The 24,319-nt window shown below is 40.8% G+C and overlaps 1 protein-coding gene across 2 annotated transcripts in view; it reads left to right on the forward strand.

Annotated features, from left to right (window-relative positions):
- carmil3 (capping protein regulator and myosin 1 linker 3) overlaps window positions 1–24,319 on the forward strand; it is a 73,731-nt gene that overhangs the window by 5,799 nt on the left and 43,613 nt on the right. For both annotated transcript variants that reach the window (XM_046051573.1, XM_046051572.1), the window contains exons 3-11: window positions 9,117–9,167; window positions 10,170–10,229; window positions 10,323–10,444; window positions 12,794–12,888; window positions 13,318–13,388; window positions 13,568–13,641; window positions 20,160–20,235; window positions 21,172–21,260; window positions 23,120–23,214. In XM_046051573.1, the coding sequence (XP_045907529.1) occupies window positions 9,117–9,167; window positions 10,170–10,229; window positions 10,323–10,444; window positions 12,794–12,888; window positions 13,318–13,388; window positions 13,568–13,641; window positions 20,160–20,235; window positions 21,172–21,260; window positions 23,120–23,214 (733 nt within the window). The remainder of the gene's footprint in view (window positions 1–9,116; window positions 9,168–10,169; window positions 10,230–10,322; window positions 10,445–12,793; window positions 12,889–13,317; window positions 13,389–13,567; window positions 13,642–20,159; window positions 20,236–21,171; window positions 21,261–23,119; window positions 23,215–24,319) is intronic.

The following is a 24,319-nucleotide window of genomic DNA, read 5'->3' on the forward strand; positions in this document are numbered from 1 at the left end:
CCCCCTTTTTGTCATCTCCTCTTTGTTTCCACTTTCCCTCCCTCCTTATCTGTCCATCTCGATTATTCTCCTCCCCGTCATCACCCTCCTCCTCCTTCTCCCCCTACCACCACGCCAGTCGCCTCTCACTTTCTCTCTTTCTCCTCTTTATGCCCTTCCCTCTTCCCTCCATCTTTTACTCAAACCTGTAAAAGGTTATTGAGCTCCTCTTTCCATCAGAAGCAATTCAATTAGGTCTCTGCCTTACGAGAGTTTTTTACTATCCAAATGGGCCTTGGCTGCTGCTGCTTCCACAGCTCCAAATTCTTTCAAGGGAAAGGAGGCACAAAGGGGGGGGGGGCAGTAAGCATTCATTCTAGCTCGTTGTAAAGGTCTCCACGTCTAAAAGGCAATCTTTCCACTGTAATGGATAAATTTGTTTGGATGTATGAAGAGTGAACAGCTGAGGGAGTTTGTAAATAGGCTGTTTGTTTCAGTCTCTCTGGGTATTGTGCACAAAATATTTACACATGCTTGAAAATGTCATACATGGTGGTGGTAGTAGTGGAATATGATTGGATTGCTTTCTAATACAGTGATGAAATTTAGTCTTCTAAAGCCTGAAGGCATAGGCAAGACTTTGTTTTACCTTTATCTTCCCTTTCATGTGGATCCCCACTTCATAGCTGAGGTCTATTTAGCAGGTGCAGTCTGGACAGGATCATCTCGATTTCTGTGGTTTGTTTAGTTTGTGGAAAGAGTTTTTATTATGTTATCCATCAAGTTTAAGTTGACTGTATAAAAGTCTTTGTTCTACATCTTGCTCTTTCTTTTTGCCCTCTTTTCCCTGCAGAGATTGCTGGTATCCAGCTGTCTGTGTGTGTTGACTGTACCAGCCATCATGCTGCGACACACACACACACACACATGCACACAGACTCCCTCTCTCACACAAGCGCGCACACACACACACACACACACTCACCCATCTCAGACAGGCACAGGGACAGCTCAACATGACATCCAAACGGCACCCAGGGCAAAGCGTTGGGGAGCATCAACATTCATGTTTCCATCACCCATACAAGCATGAGAGCGCGCGTGCACACACACACACACACACACACACACACACACACACACACACACACACTGTCACTCACTCTCTCATGGCTACAGTTTGACATGTACAGGAGGCGTCTATGCAGACACAAATGGTTCAGTGCATCAAAACTTGCCCCCATATACACTCTTAGGGCCATTATTAGATCACCCTATTTGAAGATTAGAGGCAACTCTGAAAACAAAGCATCTTCAAAGGCAGAGAGAGACGGGGAGGGAGGGACGTCTGGGGGGAGGATTGGGTGGGAGTGATGTAAGAGTAGGGGAGGGCACCCCACAAGAGGAAAGGGAATGGAGGAAGGAGAGAGGGGGAAGGAACTCTCTCATGTATTGTGATGCCCCAGTTGCCGATTTGGCTCTTCCACCACTTATTTATCCTGATCAGTCGCTCTGTGTTATTCTCTGTTGACTGCGGTTCCCTCACTCCTACCTAATAATGGGTCTATTACTGGCTGAGATTGCCACAATTTGACAGTCCTGAGCACACTCGGGTGCTTCAGACGCTTATTTGCACTTAGGTTCTGAGTTTATGCGGAGGTCCCTCTTGTGAGACTCGAGTAGGACTGAGGTTTGACGCTAAGTTAGTGGTGCAGCATTTAAAGATTTGGTTGTAGTTGTGTGCTCAGTGAGTGTCTGTTTGGGAATGTTTATAGCCGGGTTGTTATTTAGAAAGTTGGTGGACGTAATACATAATAAGGATTTATGGTATATAGTCACATTTGAAGTTGCTTTATTCTGCATAAAAATCATTTTGTTAATCATTTAAGCGTGATTTTTGCATTTCTTAGTTTGTTTGGGAACTAATAACGATTTCTTTTTTATTATGATTAGCTATCAAATGGTAGAAAAGTCCATTAACATTAAAAGTACACGTTTAGAAAAGCTGCATGATTTTTTTTCTTAACAGTGAAATAAAAGAAATGTTTTAGTTATACATCTCTTTATTGACACAAGCAATAAAACATTTTGGGGGGTGGATCCTTTTGAGGCTATAGCCTAAAACAGTATTGTGTGTTGTTGTTGTTGGATAATGTGTATTTGTTGCCGGGTCAGTGCTTGAAGTGAGCTGGTACTTGCCCTCTTACAAAAACATATAATTACCCATGAAAACTTCACCACAAACAAGACACAGTTATTTTTCTACTGCTAATTTCTACCTGAACAGTCTGGTTCTGAAAACTGCAGTGATGCCTGGAATTTTTATATATTTCGATATTGATAGTTATCACGATATATATCAAATCCTTATTTCTTTAAAGTTAAAAGTCACATTTTTGCTCTTGATTGAAAATTGAAGAAACCAAATGGTTAAATATGTGGTTTAACTTTTCTTTATGGTCAGAATGTGACCAACACTTGTTGCAAAACAGTGGATTATTTAACAAATCTGAGGTAGAACATTCAAAACTGTTCTGATAAAATGTTTTTCAACAATTATGATTAGTAAATCTTTTTTCAGTCCCTATTCCTCAACAAAATAAATATTTTAATAGAAAAATTAAGTGCTAATTTGTTTGTGATTCAAATGAATTAAACCAAATATTTATTGATGATATATTGAACATTTATAATTGGGGACTAATTTCCTCAATAATGATATTTTCAATATTGTTGAGGAAAATTATATTGTGATAATTATTGCCTAGCCCTAATTCTAAGGCTCTTTCACCATATTACATGGCATACATTGCATAGAGGAGTGATCCCTCCTGTGTTGCTTTTTTATGGAGTTCTTCCTTATCTGAACCGAGGGTCCCAAGAATTGACAGGTTGTAAAGGAGATAAACTTGTATTTGTGTGCTAAATACTGTCAGTACTATCAATTTGACTTTAATTTGTACCAGTTGCCAGTTAATACCATTACTAAATGTGGATGGATGGCTAATTGATTGTTTTGGTACTAAATAAATACAAGTAAATAAAAGTAGTGTAAAGCTCATTGGTTCCAACATCTGCCTAATGTTTGTAGCTGATCAGCATAATCAGTATCTTACTTCAAAAAATTCCTCTGTCCTGAATTCAACTTCATGGATCTCATTTCCTTAATTGAGTTGTCTTTGCTTGTTAGTGTAATTTTGTTGCAGATTTTAATTTTTTCCTTTTGTTTTTAAGCTTCTATGCTTCTTTTACTCCTTGGGTTTTTTCAAGCTCATCCGCATGAATTAGAGTTTTCAATCTTATTGCTGTGCGTCTTCTTTAATTATTGAATTTTAATGTTCTTTGGAATTGTTGAATTGCCTCTGTTCCACGGTGCTCTGCCCAGTACGTACCACAATGCGGATGTGCTTAACTGATATGTCCTGAGACGGTCTAATGAAACACACTTTTGATTGCATTTTGGGAAATTTAGGAGCAAGCCTTTTATTTTTTAGCTTTACTCACACTTGAGTCTAAAACTCACACTTGGTATGACAGGTGGATGATTTTGACACTTTTTTTCTCCTTCAATGAGTATTGAGTGAAAAGCTGAAATCCTTCTTAAAAAGCGTAATGTTTGCTGAAGCATTCAGAACATAATAGCAATGGACCCTGGCATAGTTTGGGATCCTCAGCCATTAGCACAGTCAATCCCCTGTGCACACTACCTCCTCACTACTAACAACAAACACCACAGGCAGAGCTGCAGCTGATGCTTAAGGAAGAACATTATCTGTGTGACCTTGAGGCAATTTCCCCTTGGTCATTCATGTAAATCCTCTGCTCTCTTTCTTGAAAAACTTTATTCGCTGGTCCTGCTGTGCTTGCTCTGCTTCTGTTTGACCAACAAAAAGGTAGAAAACGGCAACATAAATTGTTGCCGGAATTGTTAACATCAGTATGATTCAACATGGAATGCAGCCTGTATACCTGCACATCTCTACTCAACAATATCAGTGTTAATCAATTTGTGATCCGTGTCGTAATTTCCATTCTCAATGAACAAACTTTCCGGAATCTTGCCTCATGTCATTCAATTACTGATTTTCTACATTTCCCAGGATTAAAAAAAATGTGATTGAACATCTGAAATATAATAAACACATTGCCAAGCAACAAAACTGCTCTAAAATAGCTCAGAAGAGGTTTGTGTTGTACAACTTGAGCCAGCAGGACAGTGAATAGATGATCACTGGGGCTAAAGTTGCGACAAAGTTTAATCCACAAAAATACTTGTTTGTTTTTAAGCTACAAAAATCATGTGTGGTGGTAAAGAAAGGGAGTGAATAGCACGACACGCTCACTGAATGACGTAATCAGCTTGTACATTTTAAATGGTAAAGCTTTGCCTTGCTTTCAGATGAAAGGTTGTTGTAGAGAGACTCCAACTGTGCATTGGAGTGTGAAAAAAGCCTACAACAAAGCAGTAAAGCAGAGACAGTCCGTGCTAGCAGCTGAATCTTCTCTTCTTTCGGTCTCTCACAACACTTCTATTTTTTGTGTAATGGCTAACATTACCACTGCATCATCCATGATTTTCTTTTCACGGCTTTTTGCTGCGAGATACTCAGTGTGGAGTCATTTTCTCTGCAACTGTCTGGGATTTACCATCTGACGGTGCGTGGCAAGTGCTCTGTGCTGTAATTAGGACTCTGCTTTCTTTTGATTATCATAACACATGTTGGTAGCCTATGGCATAGAGGCTATATAATGTGACTGCTGACCTTCTGTCTTCCCCCATGAGAAGGAGAGGAAGTGTGAAAGACTGCGTGTGTATGTTGTCAGGGCTGAAAGGCACGTCAAAGTATTCCTGCCTCTATATTATCTTGCCTTCCTATTCATTTCCCTTCTCTCCTTTGCTCCCTCCCTCTCATTGTCCAGATACTCCTGTATCCACGCCTCATCTCTCTGCCTCTTTCCTCATCCATTTTATTTTCCCTTAGCCCATTCACCCAATCCTGGCCACTCTTCAGCCCCTATGTCTACTCTTACACACTCTATCCCATCTCTTACTCCCATCTATAGTACAACCCTGCAACCCCTTCCCATTATCAGTCTCTTTTTCCCTATCTTTTCAAGAGGTCCTTTGGGTTTCAGAGCGCTCTCTCTGCCATCTCTTTGATTTAGAAGCATTGGACTGAGTTTTTAGGAGAGAATCTGGAACAAGACGTGTTTTTGAGCTTTGCATTTCTTGCCTCTCATTTGTCTCTCTCTCTCTCTCTCTCTCTCTCTCTCTCTCTCTCTCTCTCTCTCTCTCTCTCTCTCTCAACCACTCTAGTCCACTTAGTCCACTTATAAAGTAGGACCCAGGGCATCTGTACTTTCAAACCCCCTGTCACACACACACACAAGCTGACAGATTGAGTGATGGCAGGGTTGTGTGTTCTTGTGATGCTAAGTTCACTTGAGTGATGGTAGCTGACTGTGTGTGTGTGTGTGACACAGGAAGAGAGACAGGCCACTGTAGTCCAAAGCCGATTTTAGCAAGCTATTGTGCATCATTATACGTGCATGAGAGTAAAAACGGAGTGTGCGTGCTGTACTGGCATGCCAGCCTCATGCAAATGTCTGTATCAGAATGTTTCTGATTTTGTGCTGCGTGTACTGTGTGTGTGTGTGTGTGTGTGTGTATGCATGCTTTAAAATGCCCTTGTGGCCAAGCCAGAAATACCGCAGGCGGACAAATCTGGCACTGATCCTCAGTTCCCTCAGAGGCAGCGCTGCAACACACACACACACACACACACACACACACACACACACACACACAGACACACACACAGACACAAACACACTCAACCCAGAGACACACTTTGATTTGCACCATCTCGTTTGAAGTGCAAGACCCAGAGCCTGGCAGCTTATGATTAATATAAGCCCCCGCCCTCTGCCCTCTTGGCTGCATGTGCAAGCCAACACACACATCCAGAAAGAGACACGTTTGTTGTTTTCGTGCATGTACTTTACTCTGTATGATACACACTCCCACCCTGCCCTCGTGGTGTGCCTTAGGGGCCGGCCGGCTGGCTGGCTCTTTGAACTAGTGCTTCTGACACTGTGCCATCACAGCAAGGGCACCTCTGTATCCCCCCCACACACACACACACACACACCCTCATCACTTTGAGATTGTCACCTGGTGAGTCCCTCACTGACCAGTTCAAAAAAGTCAACCATCTCATCTCAGAGGATTTCCTGCGCTCAAAATGAATCTTTGCGCTGCGTTTAGGATTTCCGATTGATCGGTGGAGGAGAAGTTTACCAGAATGCCGGTGGGGGTGGGGGAATCTTGTTTGTGGCTTAAGATTTGGTTGTTTTTAAAAAATAATTTTTAATGGCTGGATAATTTATCCTCATGGCTTGATGCTTCAAAAAGTTTCTTTTTCTAGGGGGTTACAGCTCCATATAAGGGTAAAGTAAACAAAAATGTGAAAATTACACCTGGTGAGTTCTATAAAATTATATGAGAATTGATATTGGACATTGTTTTAGACATATAACAAAATTTCTTTTTGATTTCTCTAAATAAATGTGAATTTTTAAGAATTTTTTTAAATCTTAAAAATAGGGCTAGAAAGTACTCTTCTCCTTGTGAAAAAGAAAAATGCACCTACATTGTGTTTAGTCCCTAATTTGTTAATGCTAAGTGCTGTCAATATTTGTCAATAATCATTCATGCAGAATGAGTTCAACATTTCGAAAGTTTGCTGCAGGTGTAGTTTAATGTCCCGCCCCATCCAGGCTGTGATTGGTCAGTTTATGAGAAGTGACATTGATGAGCAACTTTATGCACATGCTTGGATCAGAAAAATCACCCGATTTTCTCCCTTCTCCGTCTCCACTGGTGGACAGGGCACAAAAGAGTTCCGGCAGGGGTCTATCTATCTAAATTGATCTTTGGATGCTGAACTAAAGTTAGCTAACATTACAATTTCCCAGAACTGACAAGACAAGCTGCTGCTCAGCTCTGAATCCAGATTAAGCTGATTTAAAATATTGATGTGATGTACTTAAAGTAGAGCTGTGGGATTCTGACTATTGTGTACTGTTTGCTAGCGTTAGCTGTTGGTCAGTACTCAACTGCTATCTAGTTACAACACACCGGACTGGGAAAAGATGTGCACAGCTAACATTAGTAACTGTTGGTCTTTGAGAACAGCAAAACGACTCAATCCTTGCAATTGTTTTAAAATACCAGCAAGTTCTGCCCTTCGTCTATGTCCACATAAGATGCGTTCAGTTACAGTACTGAGTGTAGGTCACCAGCATTTTGACAGCACTCAAACCCAACACCTCCTGTGTAGCCATGCTGTCTGCATGGTAGATCCTGCCCTTGAAATTACGGGGCACAATTGGGTGCAGGGAGGTTATAGTGAAGGGACATTTTAAGTTTGAAGGGGAACATTGGCTCAAATCCTGCATCTGTTATACTTCTGTATAAATGGTGCACATACCCCATTCAGGTTAGCAAAAAATAACTGTCTTGAGTATTGATTATCTCTAATGATACTTCAGTGGCTTGTAAATGATATATCAAGAGAGGAGTAACCGTAGGCAAGAGGCCCTATACAGCCTCAGAGGATCAAATCAGCACCCGTCAGAGAGCCTGCATTATTGATGCCTCAGTTTACATGATGAGACCCTCTGTCAGCTTGCAAGGCTTTTTAAGGGAGAATATGCTTCCCTGTTTCATTTTCTCACTATATCTCTCACCTCTCTTTTTCTTCTTTCTGTTTGCCTCAAGGTCCCATCACGCTTCCCCCGCTCCTTTCTGGATTTATATAACAGTGTTTTCAAACTTGTCAAGGAGCTGTGATAGGACTAACAATCTTCTGCGAAGGCCCCTCCACTAGCTCAGCACGGAGATTTTTTTTCTTGGTGGGGGTATCATTCTGTCTCCTTCTTTTTGGTCTCTTGTTTTCATTCCTCTGTCTCTTCTCTGTGGGAGTCTGTTATGGGTGTCTATATAGTTAAGATACAGGTCTGATCTATGAGGCCAGCTTTGCCGGGTGTTGGTGTACTATCCGAAAACTTCATTATCAGGAGGGAAATCTGGTGTCTCTATCCTTCTAACGCCTCCTCCATCTTTCCCTCTTTCTCTCTCTTTGTATGTTTCATTTTCTTTCTTCCTCTCACCACCACTCAGCGGGGTGCCATTAGCCATTCAGCACAGAGAGACCTTGAGGAATTGAAAGCGACAGAGCAGAAAAAGAATAGAAAAACTGAAACGGGAAAGGAGACAGGGGAGTTGAGAGCAGGGAGGAGGAGGGAGAGGGTGAGAGCAGGAGGAGATGGAGTGAGGTGTTAAGGCGGGAGCAAACCAGACAGAGCACTGTGGCACACGGGGAGATGGAGGGATTAGGGATTAAGGAAGAAGATGGTGGGTGGGGAGGGGGGAATAAACAGATTTCCATGGAGATAAAGAGAGAAATCAGAGGAATGACAGAACGCAAGGGAGGGAATTAATGATGAGACAAGGATGGAATTTGAGAGCCAGCTGAAAAAGAGCAAAATGAAAAATATGGCCAAGAATTAGAGGGAGAGCTAGAGAGGGATAGAGATGCATGGTACATGCATGCAGTATGCTAATTATAGATTTTGAATTATGAATGAGATTAATTACATAGGCAGATGTGAATATATTCACATTTTCCATCTCTTACTTTACCCCAGACACTTTAAAATGGTAATGTGTTTCTTTTGGCAAAAGCACACCTCTCTTTTTGCTTACTCTTCTTGTCTTCTTTGTCCTCTTTCTCCTCGTTCTTCCCCATGGCCTTAACTTACCATTATTTCTTCCCTGATGCAATGAAGCATCTGTTGAATGCATGTTACTTAGTTTCATCAACACAAGTTAGCGCGATGAATCAAACTGCCACGTGACTCTCAATTTCTGCATAATATTTCTTTCACACACGCGCCATCATCATTAGCTTGCTAATGTCTAGAGTGCTTAGCATGACTTACAGGCCATTTGGATGAGCTGCAGAGATGATTTGCTCTCTTTATGGGGTGTTTGTGCTGTGCTATTTTTTGCTACGATTAGCATTTTGCATTTCCTGCTCTGTGACAGAAAAATGAATGTCTTCTCCCCTCAGGTCCTGGCAACATGGAGACTGTATCTCTTTGCTGTCAAAGTGCCCACCAAGGTAAATGTTCCCCCGCTCTCAGTGGAATTTTATGGTTTTCACTTGCCTGCCTTGATCTCATGGTAAAAAAAGACTTTAAAAAAAAAGTATCAGTCTTTCCGAGCAGGAGAGAAGAGATAACGATGATGACTGTGGTGATGATGTTTTAGAATGATAGGAGTGATGATGATTACAATAAACACGATAAAGAGGCAGGTGCCATAAAGTCAGTTAGACATTTTGGGAAGTATGCTTATTACCTTTCTTGCAGAGAGTTGGATGAGAAGACGGATACTGCTCTCTCAGCAGCTGGCTAGCTTAGCTTAGCACAAAGACTGGGAGCAGGGAGAAAACAGCTCTGTCCAAAGCCACCTCCCTGCACCTCCCACTAATTAACATGCTTAATCTTGTTTATTTAAACCATACACAAACCAAAGTGTAAAACCGCAATAAAATAATACATGAGAGTGGTATCAATGTTCTCATCTAACTCTCTACAAGAAAGCGAATAAGTGTGTTTCCAAAAATGTCTTAAAGATAATTCAAGTATATTTGAACTTGGGTCTTATTTATGTAGGTCATCAGTCATGATATCATTGTTCACACTAAAATAATTGCTGAGATCTGGGACAGTTGCAACATATCTACAACAACGTTACGTTTGTCCCTCTACACAAGCTTCTGGTCACAAGTAAACTGTTGCACTAAGTTGCGATAGATGTATCTGAATTTTATCAAAGCAGAGCACCTCTGAGTTGCTGCCTGCCCAGTCAGTAGCCAATTGTACTGTTAACCTTTGTTTTCTCTTAAATTCAGCTAATCTCAGTTTACTAAAAAATTTGAATTACTGCTCGTGTTTCTTGCCCCATCTGACTTCTTTGAAGTGGTATTGCTACATTCCCAGATCACAGCAGCTACTTTGGTGAGTGCAGTATAATCATGATCTAAAGAAATGAGATTATGTAAATTAGGAATTTTGACAAGTCAGTTTGGACCACATTGATGTTTTTCTGCTATTTTCAGATGGAGGTCACCTTTAACTTCTTGGAAATCCGAGCAATGAACACTTATCCAGAACACCAGGTGATGCACTGAAGTTCAGTTGTTTTCGTGCGGTTTGGACCTTCGTAGCAGAATAAAGTAGTTCTATTGAAAGACTGTCATGTCCATATACAGGTTGTCATCGATACAGACAAGACCACCTACTCTCTGAGACTACAGACCCAGGACCAGCTGGATCACATGGTCAGCCACATCAACTTCGCCCTCTCCCGAGTCTTCAACAACTCCATTTATGCGTAAGCATCCTCGCCTTGAGCAAAGAAACAAGTCTTTCTGTTTGTGTGTTGTACATTCTGAGGAGCAAAGACAAGTTGGCCGACGTTAACAGCACTCGACAGTGCGTTGGCAAGTTGGCAGCTTCACTTACGGGCAGCTTTCCTCCTCAGCAGCCAAATGCATTCTTGTATTGCTGTAGTTTGCATCCAACCCATTCCTGTGTCATGGTAGACTTTAACACCCAGCAATCACTGGGATTAAATCAGCCAGCTGACACTGAGTAAGCTGTTACCTGAAGGCACTGTGTTGTTGTTGTTGTTTTTTTTTTTTTTTTTCTTTTTAAAGCAGCTTATTTAGTATAAGCAGTGAGTAGCAGAACACAGTCACTGACGGAGCAATAGACTCATGCCTCCAGTCAAAAAGCCATTCAAGCACAGTTGTATGTCCTCTCCACTTTCGAAGGAGATGCGCACACACTAAAGAGAAGCCTGGATAGAGTTTAGTAAAATTTTTGTCTCATGCTCATGTGAATGTATGAGTATATTCCCTTCTCTCTCTTGGGTCTCATCTACAATTTCTAAGAGCAATGGGATTGACTGTGCTCTGACTATTGACCCTGCATAAGACTATCTTTGCACTCTATCATCTTTTAGAATGGCTCTTTTCCATTAGGGCCATGGCGGATGATTGCTTCCAGTGAGAACATTTAAAGAGAATAAAGAGAGAGGGGAGAGCAGAGGGAGGGAAGTTGTTGTGGGTTTGATTGTGCAGCCTTGTAACCGATTGGTGCTGCTGTACTGAACTACATAATGCAGATGGTATCAAAATAATGGACACATACAGTACACACACTTGCTCCAGGGGTGGGTGATGACTATCGAGATAAGGTGGGGATTAAGGTCACTGATGTGGTTAGGTGTTATGTGTGATTTGTTGACAAATGGGATTAAGGATGGTGTGTGTTGAATGCAACAGTATAGTGGTGTAATCCTATCAAAACCCAAAGCAGGTACAGCACAGTATTATGTACGAACACAGTATTTAAGGCAGTGCTTACTCTTTTCTGCTTACTGGATGCTTTTTGTCAAAGAAACATTTTAAAAACAAACAACCAGTAAGCTGAGGAATATGCTTCTTTTTATGCTATTGCAGCAGGGAGCCACGGTAGCACCCCAGATTTACAGGTTATTTATATATATTTTTTTATTTACAGTTATTCACTACCAACGCAATGTCATAAGCGGTTTTGACATTGCAAACAGTTACGTTCCATCTTAATTCTGACTGGAGCGGCTTTAATCAATGAAACCAAGTGTGCTGCAAATTACCATCTTGCCAATGCAAATAAGGCAGTGTTAACAGTTTGAAAATATTATGCAGCTGTGTTTCGTTTAGTAGGCATAGGCTAAATTTAGTTCTGAATCTTTATAAGTCAAATACCCCTTTGGTGACCTTATTTACGAGGTTCTTGCAGTAGGAGTGCTAACAGGGAGTGGGAAGATTATACTCCTTGTACCAGTGTACTTACTCTTGGGCACTGATGTTCTCCATTTATGCAGCTGGGAGTTCATTGCCTTACTCAGGGGCACTTTAACAGCTGAGGGAGGGGTAGCATAATATTTACTATCCACTTTTTCCCAAACCGGCAGTTGGTACCAGAGGCCTTCTAATCACAACACTGCTTCTGAATAGTCAAGGACTGTGCCTCTCCTGAGAACGTAGATAATGAAGATAATAGAGTCACAGTTCTGTTCATCATATTTCTGATCATTTTGGTATCAAAATTGCTTCTTCATGTACATTAATTGTCTCAGTGAGGTGTCTCTCACAGTCCCGTCCGCAATAGTGTTTATAAGCAGGCTAAATCAGTAGGCCAAACTACAATAACATAGCTGTTTTGAGAACACCAGCACGAACCCTTACTCTTTATGCAGCATCTTTGCCTCATGTCTCTCCCTCTATGCCTGCCCTTCAACTCTCCTGCACCAACCATGCCGTAAAATTTGATTTATGTTCCGCTTAGGATGAAATGATGATCACTTTGGTGATCCCTTAGCTTTTAATTTAGTACCATCATCTGGTCAAAATTTGAATTTGACCAATCACATCAGCCTGACCTGTACTTTTTGTTTAGTGCTAATTAGCAAATGTTAGCATTCTAACATGCTAAAAACTAAGATGCCGATCATTTGTAAATATTATACCTGCTGCTTAAGATCAGCATGTTAGCATTGCCAGCGTTCACACGTCAGCATGGTGAAATTAACATTGAACTCAAAGCACTGCTGTGCCTAGGGTACAGCCTTACAGAGCCACAGCTATAGACTCCTGTCTTGTCTGAATCTCTTCTCTCCCTCTTTGTATTTCAGTCCTCCTATTTGTCGAGCAGAGGGAGACCTAACTGATGGAAGTCACAAGTTTTCACCAAACTCTGAATCGTCCTTAGACCCCCAGAAAACCTGCGGTGAGTCTGCTACGTATATCGCACCAAACACAAATGCACACAGACATACACAGTCGCACTTTAGTGTCCATCCACTTGCTGACTCACTGGCTCACAACAAATCATGTTGGAGACTCATACTTAAGTGGGTCAGAAGACCAAAGTTACTGGATGCGCTCCCTTTCTGCTAGTAATCCTATTAATCTACAAGAAGAGCTCTTTCATGGTGCAATACTTTCATCTCACCTCAATATTTACAGCTAATCTCTCACTCTCTCTGCTGACTATCTGTGTCTCGCTCTTTCTGACTTCCTCTTTTATCTCAGGCCTGCACTATTCCTCCCTTTCATTCCTTCATACGTCCTCTACCCAGCTTTATTCTATCCTTGTCATTTCAGATCTGCTATGGTCTGGCTTGGATTGATTGGTTGTCTTCTCTCCACCTTTCAGGAGGTTTTTCTGAGACCTATGCAGCTCTTTGTGACTACAACGGAATTGCCTGCAAAGAAGAAGTCCAATGGGTAAAGACGCTGTACAGGCTGTACAAAAGCACTGCAGTTTGTTGTGTTTTTGAAAGATAGTCCCGTCTTTTGTACAACTGGGGGGTGTTTTTAAGCTATGGTCCCATTTCTTGCTAACTCTGTTACTGCTTGTTTCTTTTTCTTTCAACATTTTCTCTTGCTCTCTTTCACTATTCCAGGATGTTGACACCATCTATCACTCTCAGGACAACAGGGAGTTCAATTTACTGGATTTCAGCCATCTTGACAGCAGGTGACATTGTTTACTGACATCTTAACCAAACCCAGGCTGATTACAGCACAACAGCATGCATTTAAACACTGGAAAGACACATTTAACTTATGCCAAACTTAGACTGCAGTCAGAGTGTGTGTATGGGCTCTGTACCAGCACATTGGATATGAAATGAAGCAATGGTAATGAGGATAAAGTGCTCACTTTCAGCATTAATTTAAGGCTATTTACATCCGCGACCGGGACAGAAAATAATTAGACTAGTTAACACAAACTCATTATATTTGATAATTCTCAGTTCTGTTGCGCTCACTGTCTGTCTGTAACATTTGGCATACTCCTTTTGTGAGGCTGTGCCAGAACTGTACTGCAGCCATCTTTTGACTTAACCTTTTTCTTTTCTGTCTGGTCTTCTGAAAGTGAAACACCTACTGTAGTGGGATTAATGGGAAAGTAGTCCTCTAGTTTCAAACCGTGCAAATATCAATAGCAGTCATTATGTACAGTGAAGGTCAAACATAACTCTGCAAATATCAGTCATGTACAGTGAAGGTCAAACATCCAAGTGGACTAACAATAAGCATAACACATTTTTGAATTAAGCTGGCATTGAATAACCATTTTTTATTTATTTATTTAGTCCACCTTTCCCACACAGTTTCTTTTGTAGAAACCGAGGTTAGTCTAATCTAAATAAGGACCCACTGCAGTTTTATTAATATAATGTCCCCAGCAGTGGAAAATGGTAGGCACCCTCTTGCTGCAAGGATAGGGAAAGCCATTGTTATCCATACAGGTCTTCTGAAATAAATCAGGCTATAGACGGAGTTATTTTCTATTCATAGTTGGTTAAAAGGTTTGTAAAATTGTGCATTTGCTATTGCTGGAGTTCAGTTTTGCTAACGGTGGTCTCTGGCTGATGGCCTACGTGACTGTCATGTTTGCAGCATTCCTAAAACACTTCACCTTCTTCTTACAGGGCTTGTGTATTTTGCACATGAGTCGTGTCAAACTTATTCGTCCCTGGGAATGATTGAATTCAGAATTTTCCTGCTTCACTACAGTGTGTAAATGCAATACGCAGTCCCGGAGCTCCATTTTGCTCTTGTAGCACAGTTTTGACTTTTCACCATAACGTTACAGACGATACATTATTGTAATCTGTAAATTGATTTACAATTATAGAAGATAAAAAAATCTTACGTTAATAGATTTTTCTTAAATAAATGAGCAGCCAGGACGGCAATCTGTGGGATTGTAACTGAAGTTGATATAGCATATAGCACTTCAGCATCACAGTTGTTTCATTTCAAAATCCACTGTGCTGGAGTGCAGACCCAAACAATAAAAACATAATATTGTTTTTATACTTTCTGACTACAATGTAGTTTTGAAAGACTTTTCAACCTCCTGATGTTTTGCAAAAATGTTTCCCTGTCAGTCTTATCTATCTACCTTCTATCTATCTTCTTATCTGACATTAGAGTGGCTGTTTGTCTAACAAGACCCTCCCTGGGTAAAATGTTGTGTATTAGTCTGGCATTCTCTCTCTGGCTCACTTGCTGTCATGTGTCTCTGCTCAGTTGTGTTAGAGGTTTGGGAAGATCATAGACAAGGGGAATGATAAGCTTGTCAGAGGCAGAATTTAGGGCTCAGAAACAGCCGTAAGATGCCATATTTCTTTTCCTCTGCCTCCCCCGCTGGTATATTCTCTTTTTTTAAGTCCCCTCTTTTCCTCTGGCAGACATATTGAGGAAGAGTGTATGTGTCGCTCGAGTGCAGCCAATCATAAAAAGATTTGACAGCTGACATGCAAATGGTGAATTCATCTTAGCTTACTTCTTCTTTTTTTGTTTGAGGAATGTTTTGTCCTTAGAAAACCCTGAGGCCTATGGAATTCTTTCTACTTTCCTGTTTTGAAACAGTCCTGACTGGCGAGGATGCATTCACACTTGCTATGCTGGTATATCAAAATGCCATTCATAGAGGCATGATTGCAGCAGCAACTCATGAATACATTAATGTCTTTCATATTGAGAGCCAAAATCACTGCATCACTGTTGTTTTTCCTCCCAATATTTTATAGTGCGTGATAAAGAGAAACCCTTTGGAGGGGAAGCTGTCTGCCCATGCTGTTTTTAAAACATCTGCCTTTAACATATTGTTCCCATAAGCCCACAATCCAACGCTAAAGGCTCTCTTCCTGCTCCTCTAGAGAGGTAGTATTAAATCAAAATTGATAAAGGGAGTAAAGATTTGACAAAAGTACACTAGGAATTCCAAAAAACAATGCAGGCTAATGATCAAGGAAGGGTGCAAATGGCTGAGGAAATTATCTAAGATTCAGTCTTTCCATGAACATGTGCCAGAGGCTATTTGTGGTGCATTGCTCTCATCTTGTCCTTCCACATTTCCATCCCCTTGATCTCCCCTGATTGAGCCCATCTATCGTTACCACAAGTGACAGGGCAGTGCTTTTTCTGCTGACTGCTATCCGTCCAAACATTGTCTGCACTCATTCCTCCAGACTGAAAACGGACACCTTTTCCCTGGCCTTGTCTCATCTTCTTGTCACCCACTTCCTGTATTTTCTCCCCTTTCATTTTCCTCAGCACTCTTGTTTGGTCTCTGTTTTTCTGAATCACCCCCCTGCTCATAAACACACACACACACACAGACACACACACGCTGTCCCTGTTGGTTCTGTCTGGCCACTGCAGGTTGACATCATGTTGCAAAGGAGACTGCGTTTGTATTTAATGCAAGAGATTTTGTACTTGCATAGATTTCAGTTTTTTGTTTTTGTGTGTGTGGCTGCACCAAGAACTTCTTGGTTCTGGTTCTCTGTGGGCGCACACACACACACACACACACACACACACACACACACACACACACACACTAATAGCGTCCTTTTCTCCAACTTTCTGTCTGGTTAGCTTTTTCTGTAACAAAAGCAGGACAGTAGCTCCACAGCTCACTGCTACCATCTGCCTCACCTGTCTCTGTTACTGGACCTGAGTCATGGTGTGTATGGGGTCAAACTGTATCATCGATTTCTTAAAATACTTCACATTGGTACACTTCAAAATCAAACCATCTTCTAACTGGTTGGTTGGTCCAACAATCAGGCTGATTGTTGTGATATTTTGTATGAATTCTAGTGTCTTCTGACCTTTACTCTAGTGCCACCAGTCAGATTAGAATATCCCCTCTTTCCATGGCAAGGATATTCTCACGAAGTGCTATAAATGTTTGTTGTCCCCACAGGGTGACTAGTATTGTTTGTAATGACCCCTGATGACCTTTTGTAAATAAGAATACTTACTTATACAAGAAATCTGAATATCGAATGGACAAATTGCCATGAAATTTACTGAGCCTTTTTATTCTCCCCAGATGAATGTTTATTATGGACACTACATGGTCTTCCCTCAACTTCTACCCACAAGCCATTTAACAATCTAATAGACGTGCCATGTTAAGTTCAGAGCACCCTCATGGTCCCAGGGGGATTTTGGTCTAAATCACCCCGTGACTTTCTCCAGTACCACCTCTGGAAAAACTAATCCTAGACCCGGTCCTGGTGAGGTCTAAGAATGTCAAAATCATAGCTCTTTGTTGTGCATATTGCGTGCCGTTATAAATGTTGGAGCCTTTAGGGTTTCATAGAAGGTCTTGTTAAGATCGTAAAAAAGTTAAATTTCACTATGCATGATTGTTAAATGGCCAGATAGCCTGATGTACTCTATAATGGACATGGATGTGGGCAGCGCATGCTCACACTGTTTTTTATTTTTTTATTTTTATACCCTATCGGGTGTCTGCTTAGGAGGACACGTTCACACAGGTACACTCGGAGCAAACTTGCTATTGCTTTTTATTTACCATAAAGACGTGACAGTATCATTATTCTCATCTGACTCTCGGGAAGAAAACGAAGAAGCCTAATTCCTCAAAAGTGAGTGAACAGCAGAAAAATCTAAATACGATCAATATCTTGTGTGACCATCCTTTGCCTTCAAAACCTCAATTCTTCTAGGTACACTTGGACAAAGTCAGCGATTTTATAGGCATATCGTCAGGTGTATTAATAAGCAGATATACCAAACAAGTGCTAATGATCACCAATTCAGTATGTAGGTTGAAACACAATTGTAACTTAAACAGAAACCACTGTGTAGGAGGAATACAATTGGTTGAGGAACAGGCAAACTCAGCTTACAAGGTGAGGTTGCTGAAGACAGTTTACTGTCAAAGTCATAAACCATGGCAAGACTGAGCACGGCAACAAGACACAAGGTAGTTATACTGCTTCAGCAAGGTCTCTCCCAGGCAGAAATTTCAAGGCAGATAGGGGTTTCCAGATGTGCTGTCCAAGCTCTTTTGAAGAAGCACAAAGAAACCGGCAACATTGAGGACCGTGGATGCACACATCATGCTTACTTCCCATTGGAATCGGAAGATGTCCAGCAGTACCATCAGCTCAGAACTGGTTAGCCCCACATTTATTCTGCAGCATGACTATGAAACCAAACAAAAATTCTGTAAAATTCATGCAAAATCATCGGCACAATTGGTTGCAATTGGCTCAGCCTACCCACAAAATAATAGGGGCTGGCCCTTCCTAACAGCGCGGGCTCTCGTTGGCTATTATAGGCTGTGTACGGGACATTGGGTTGTCACTCGAGTTCAGTGGCTAATTTGAATACAATACATACATTCAAATCGGCGTTATTACGGTTATATTGACATAGCCAGCAAATATGAAACAATGCCACAGCAGTCCCTGGGGATTTATTGATGGAGTAATGTGTTTTGGACTAAATGTTTTTACTGGATTGGATCGTTTGGACCTTTGACAACGTAACAAGACCATTATTGTTGGAATATAATTGATCGGTGGATTATTATGAGGCTTCATACGTGAGTAGCATCAATATTGATTGTACTGGTTGGTCTGACAGAGGCACTTATTGTACCCGCTGTGGTGATTGCATCTTGAAATGGTTTTCAGTGGTCGAATCACAAGGATTTTAGCTTTCAAACGGTGCATCATATCAGTAGGAAGTTAACATAGCAGTTGTGTGCACATACCGAAAGCTGCCGCCCGTGGTCAGGCTGTTGGAATGTTAAGATGTTAAGAACTATCTTTAGCGTAAAGAAGAACAAAGACTCCTGGAAGTGAAGAATAGCCCCCACAGTTCCCAGATCTCAACATCATTGAGTCTGTCTGGGACCTAAATCCACAGAAGAACTGTGGATAGTTTTCCAAGATGTTTGGACCAACCAAGAACAATTGATGCTGTTTTGAAGGCAAAGGGTGGTCACACCAAATATTGATTTAGATTTTTCTTCTGTTCACTTACATTGTGTTTTGGTACATATAGCTATTTTTGAAAACATTCTTTCTTCACAGCATTTTTCACACCTTAACCCTAAACTCAACTCTAACCCTAGAATAATTCTAATTTTACCCCCTGCTCTAACATAATCATTTGAATGTCTATTTTTTTTCTTCTTCTTTTTAATCTTAACTCCTAAACCAAAATTGATCTGTTTGAAGAAGTTAACAGTGACAGATTGACCCACTGTGTTCTTGTGTACAAAATGACACACAAACACCAACACTGCATGACTGAGTGAGATATCATAGAGGTCAATTACATGTCCTGCTGTCAAAACATGAATCAACAGTCAGTGTTGATGAATCTTGACATGTGCATCATCTGCTCTCACACACAAACTCAGCTGCGTTAGTCAGAGTGGACTGGTCCAATGCCTGGCATGGCAATGAAAAAGGAGCACAGCCTGTGGCCATTTTACTCCTCTGAGATATACTGTAATGTCCTGGCTATTGCAGTTACTGGCAACAGGACCCTCCCTGGCTAGATTACACTCTTTCTTCCTCTTTTTCTTTCAGTTTGAAATGTCTCTCCATCTCACTATCCTCCTTTTTTCCTTTCATCCTCTCTCTGGGCTTATTCTCTTTCTGTGCGCCTCCCCTCTCTCCCCTTGTTTGTCAGATGATGTATAGCAGGTGTAGCAGAAGTGTGGCTTTAGTTGGACCTTGGAGGATTTCTCTCTTCCCTCTTTCTTTCCCCCACAGAAACACACACAGGATGGTCTGTGGGCTCTGTCTGTTTGTGTAGCAGTGGATGTAGCAGTGTTTGAGGTCTGTAGCTGGGATCAAACTCTGGCTTTATTGAATAATCCACTGACCCAGCCATCGATCTTTACATCTCTTTCTCTTTTTTTTTTTTCTTATTCTCTGCTTCTCCTCAGCTGGTCTGCAGTATCAGTCATCTTTTAGAAAGCAGCCCTGCCCATAGTGTTCTCTCTGTCACAATGATAAACTGCTTTTAACCAAACGGGAGCAAAGAAAAAGTTTGGCCCACGATAATGTGAATTTATGGATCAATGACATCAAATGGTTTTGTGCAGATGGAGTTTGCTAATTTAAAGATTTTAATTTTATCTCTCGTGTGTGTGTGTGTGTGTGTGTGTGTGTGTCTGACTATCTGTCTCCATTCCAGGGACTTGGCTGTGATTGTGGCAGCCATTGCATACAACACCTGGTTCACGAAGCTGTACTGCAAAGACATGCGCATAGTAACTATCTTTTTATTTTATATCTTCCTCACTTATAAACCTTCTTGCCAGATGCTAGCCTGTGTGTTGTCAGCTTACATTTTTTTAATTGAATCATCCTTTTTTATGTGCTCATTTGGCAGACTACAGTCCTAGTGTGTTCAAAGAAATCTCTGTCAAATAATAGTTCTGGGATTGTCAACTTCAATCAATTTGCTATTGGTTTGGACCAATGCATCATGTGTACATAAAACCTTGCTAGAATGTCATATTATCATTTATACTAAATGAAAATCAAATTGAGAAAAAGCAATATTGGAAGAGGACACTGAGTCAAGTTACGCTCAGCATAGTTTTTCTTTCTTTATTATCTGCATTAGAGTAAGTGGTATCCGTCTGACGTGGACTATTCGAAGACAGAAGTTAAACAAATATTATTTGAAAGGTATTAAATGTATTGTATCATTGAAGTGAATTTTTAGCTGCCTGGTGGAACTTTCATAACAAAAAATGTTTACATTCAGTGTTATTCACCAAAACACATTTTCATCCTTGAGGTCAAACAAACTTTGTCAGACGTGTTCCTTTCCTCATTCTTCCTCATTCTACATGGGGACCCATTCGTAAAAAATATTGTCCCACGGCGCTAATAGTGGTCTAAAACTCCACTGTGCACCCGTTTATGTTGGCGTACAGTGTAGGTTACATCCCATGTTTTGGCCCCCAACTTGAAAATAATATGATATACATCAGTATATGTATCTTAATGTGCTTGAGGGCAATTTCATAAATTACTGCTTTCATGAGACTACTTTAATAGTGTCAACAATCTGCAGTCCATTAATCAGAATGCTAAAATATAATCTGATTACTGCTTGCTTTTCACTTTCACTAGGTTCCTCGTTTAATTTGAGCTGGAAACCTCTGGTCACAAGCGTATATGTTGTTTGTCTCCAGGGGTCGGAGGTGGTGGACCAGGTTCTGCACACAGTCAGCAAGTCCAACAGTCTGGAGGAGCTCACTTTGGAGAATGCCGGACTCAAATCGTAGGTTTCCTTCATCCTAGATTTTCCTGAAATCACCATCAGCACTTCCATTCACCTCTTTGTTTTTTTATCTAATTTCCTCTCCTTTTCTTCTCCTCACACCTTTGGCTCTCAAACACTCCTCCGCCTCTCATCTATTGTCCTTTCCACTCACTTGTCTCCTCTCTTCTCACCTCTTCACCTTAGCTCATCCCACCTCTCCCCTCCTCCTCACCTTCCCACATCCCTCCCTTCCTCTACTGTCTTGACCTTTCCAATTCTGTCTCTCCTCCTTTTTGTCTCCCTCTCACCTCCGTTAACCTCCACTCTTTCACCCAATAAAACTCCAATAAAGCACCCTGCTGTCTGCCTGTGGCAGGTGTATTGTTTCTCAACTGAAACATAAGTGAAATTTTGGGCTTCACCTGGCAAGACTTTTAACCTTCTATGCATGGCTGGTATCATTTTAGCAGAGCAGTTTCCTTATTAGGTATTAACTGAGATGAATTGGCCGCCTCAGGGCAAGATGATTTACTGCAGCACAATGATGAGGTTACCAAGTTTTTATACTTTACCTGTGTTAAATCTCCTCCGATAGAGAGGGCAGTTTTCATTAGAGGCTGTCCACAGGCACTGCATCAAAAGCTGGCATACCCAAATACTAACTGACTAAGTACAGGTGGAACAGGTAATATGCATGTTAAAGTATATGACATAAATATGTGGTTTTAAAATTAATTTGCAGGCACTGTAAGAATAAATGTGAGTAATTTAATAAGCAGTTTATCCCCAACACTTGTTTTCTAACTATAGAGGAAAGTAAATTGCACTAATCCTACTGTGTGCACTTAGAGGAGAATTGTCACAAATAATTCTTTGTGAACTACAGTAAATTATGTTTTTAATGTGACTTGGTTGACTTACTTAATCATTGTGTTTTTCCACTTTGGGGCAGCGGAACAGTCTGTAAACATAACTGACGTATTGTAACCTCATAAAGCTGTTGTGGCTAACATGTTAGCAAACAATTGCCTATTACACATCCAGCAGACACGGAGCAACATAAGCATCATGTTTTCGTCCAACTAATAATGTTAAGTCCAATATTCGCTCTTCTTTTAACTTTGTAGTAGGTCTCCACTAACTCCTGATGGAAATATGCAGATGTATAGCTGCTAAATTCTCCACAATGTTGACCATCTAGTCACTAATTTTGTCTATTTAGTACTAGATAGGTGGGTTTATTAGTTTCTTTGCTAAGAACCACTGCCTGCTGCTGCTTGAACAAGATTAATAAAGGAAGTAGGTGTGAACCAAATCTAATCTCCTTTGTAAGGCTGTGTAACATCTTTTTTGTTTTTAATGTTTCGATACTAGACCGGTTCCATTACAATATTTGAGTTTAATACTGGTACCAAAACAACACAAAATTAGCATCTAGCAAAATTATTATTAAAATCAGGGGATATCTTGTCAAAGAATCTCACCAAGCATGTATTGTAAACACCTTTCATAGTTTTTAGTGCATTTTAGATATTCGGTCGATATTTATATTTAAATATATATTCGATATTTCAGTTGGTAACCTAAAAGTATATGTTTGATTCCCTGGTCTTACAGAAGGTGGGTGTTAATTTTCAAAAGCCCACTCAACTTTTACTTTGTGTACATTTTAAATCAGCTTCCTCTACATTGTACCTTTACAGCTGCAAAGGGGCAGTACTGCTGCTCGAGTAGGATATTTGGCATTCATTACCGAGAGGTGCATTCAATTGAATTAAGGAAATCTCTCCAGCACATTTACTCAGTCTTGGAGACCAGTATTGGATTAGAAGTTTTAACAGAAAACTTAATTTTCCTTTTTAACGTTTTGTCTCTAGGGATTTTCCGCAGAAGATGGCGTCGGCACTGTCGGAGAACCCCGCCTCTGTGATTCACTCTCTCAACCTGGCTCATAACACACTAGACAACCAAGGTAGCGGTCTGGACTCTGTGAACTCTTTTCTCCTCCTACTGCTGTCTCTCTCAGGGCGCCTCTGACTGTTGTTTTACTTTTATTTTGCAGCAGTTTTTCTTTGCTTTCAAAGAATTTAAAATCAATCTCTGTCCTCACAGAACCTGCATTTTCTCTCTCTTTATTTTTCTCTGTCATCTGTCTTTCAGACTATATTTCTGAAGAAATGCTTTTATTTTCTCGCCCACAACTCGCCACACAAACGGAACCTCTTGTGTTTCTTTGTACACACACACATATAGAGAAACGTACATTTTAACTGTTTACGTTACTGTTGGAATGTATCCTCCACTATTCACCTCTCTGTTCTGTTGTTTGAGTGTAAAAGAGGCACAGGGAGAGAGCGTGTGTGCACGCGTTTGTGTGCCAGGGTCAGGCTTTGCATGCATGCTAGTATGACTCGTGAGCTAATTTCTGTCCTCCCGTCTGACACATGTCACTTCCACTCGCTTCAATAGATTGTTTGTGCTCTCACTTATCACCCTCTGTTCGTGTTGTGTTTGTGTGTGTTTTGCGACCGTGTACAGACTTTATTGTAAATACAGCCACAAAAGTGCCACAACTTTAACCAATGTCGCAACAAAACCCATAATTACTGTAAAGAATGACCTTCGGTGCTGTGCCTGTTTGCACTGGTTACAGAGTGAGTTTATGCCCTTTAAAGTAAGAGTTCTGTACACAAACAATAATAATAACTGTGAAAGCCAGGAAGATGTGGGAACCAGTGTTGACACCACTATCTATTCTGTTTTAATAAAGCAGAGCCTTTCATATTATTATTATTATTATCACCATGGCTGCAGTGTGTTTAATCAAATTACTGAGCTGAAACAAGTTGTTATGTAACCTGGCTTAGTATATTGTATTCATATGAGTTTGTCTCGGTACTGTACTCTGTACTTTGTCTCACCGAATGTGAGACTGTAAAATATGTTGGTGTGATGGTTTTTTTTAGCCATATTTTGAAGGAGGTTGAGAGAGGTTGCATTTTAGCTTGATTTTATGTGGCTAAGTTCTGATTTGGCTCATAAGTATTCATAAGTGGATGGGTGTTTGGCTGTAAGTA

The sequence above is a fragment of the Micropterus dolomieu genome, linkage group LG06, assembly GCF_021292245.1.
Source record: "Micropterus dolomieu isolate WLL.071019.BEF.003 ecotype Adirondacks linkage group LG06, ASM2129224v1, whole genome shotgun sequence".
Lineage (NCBI taxonomy): Eukaryota > Metazoa > Chordata > Actinopteri > Centrarchiformes > Centrarchidae > Micropterus > Micropterus dolomieu.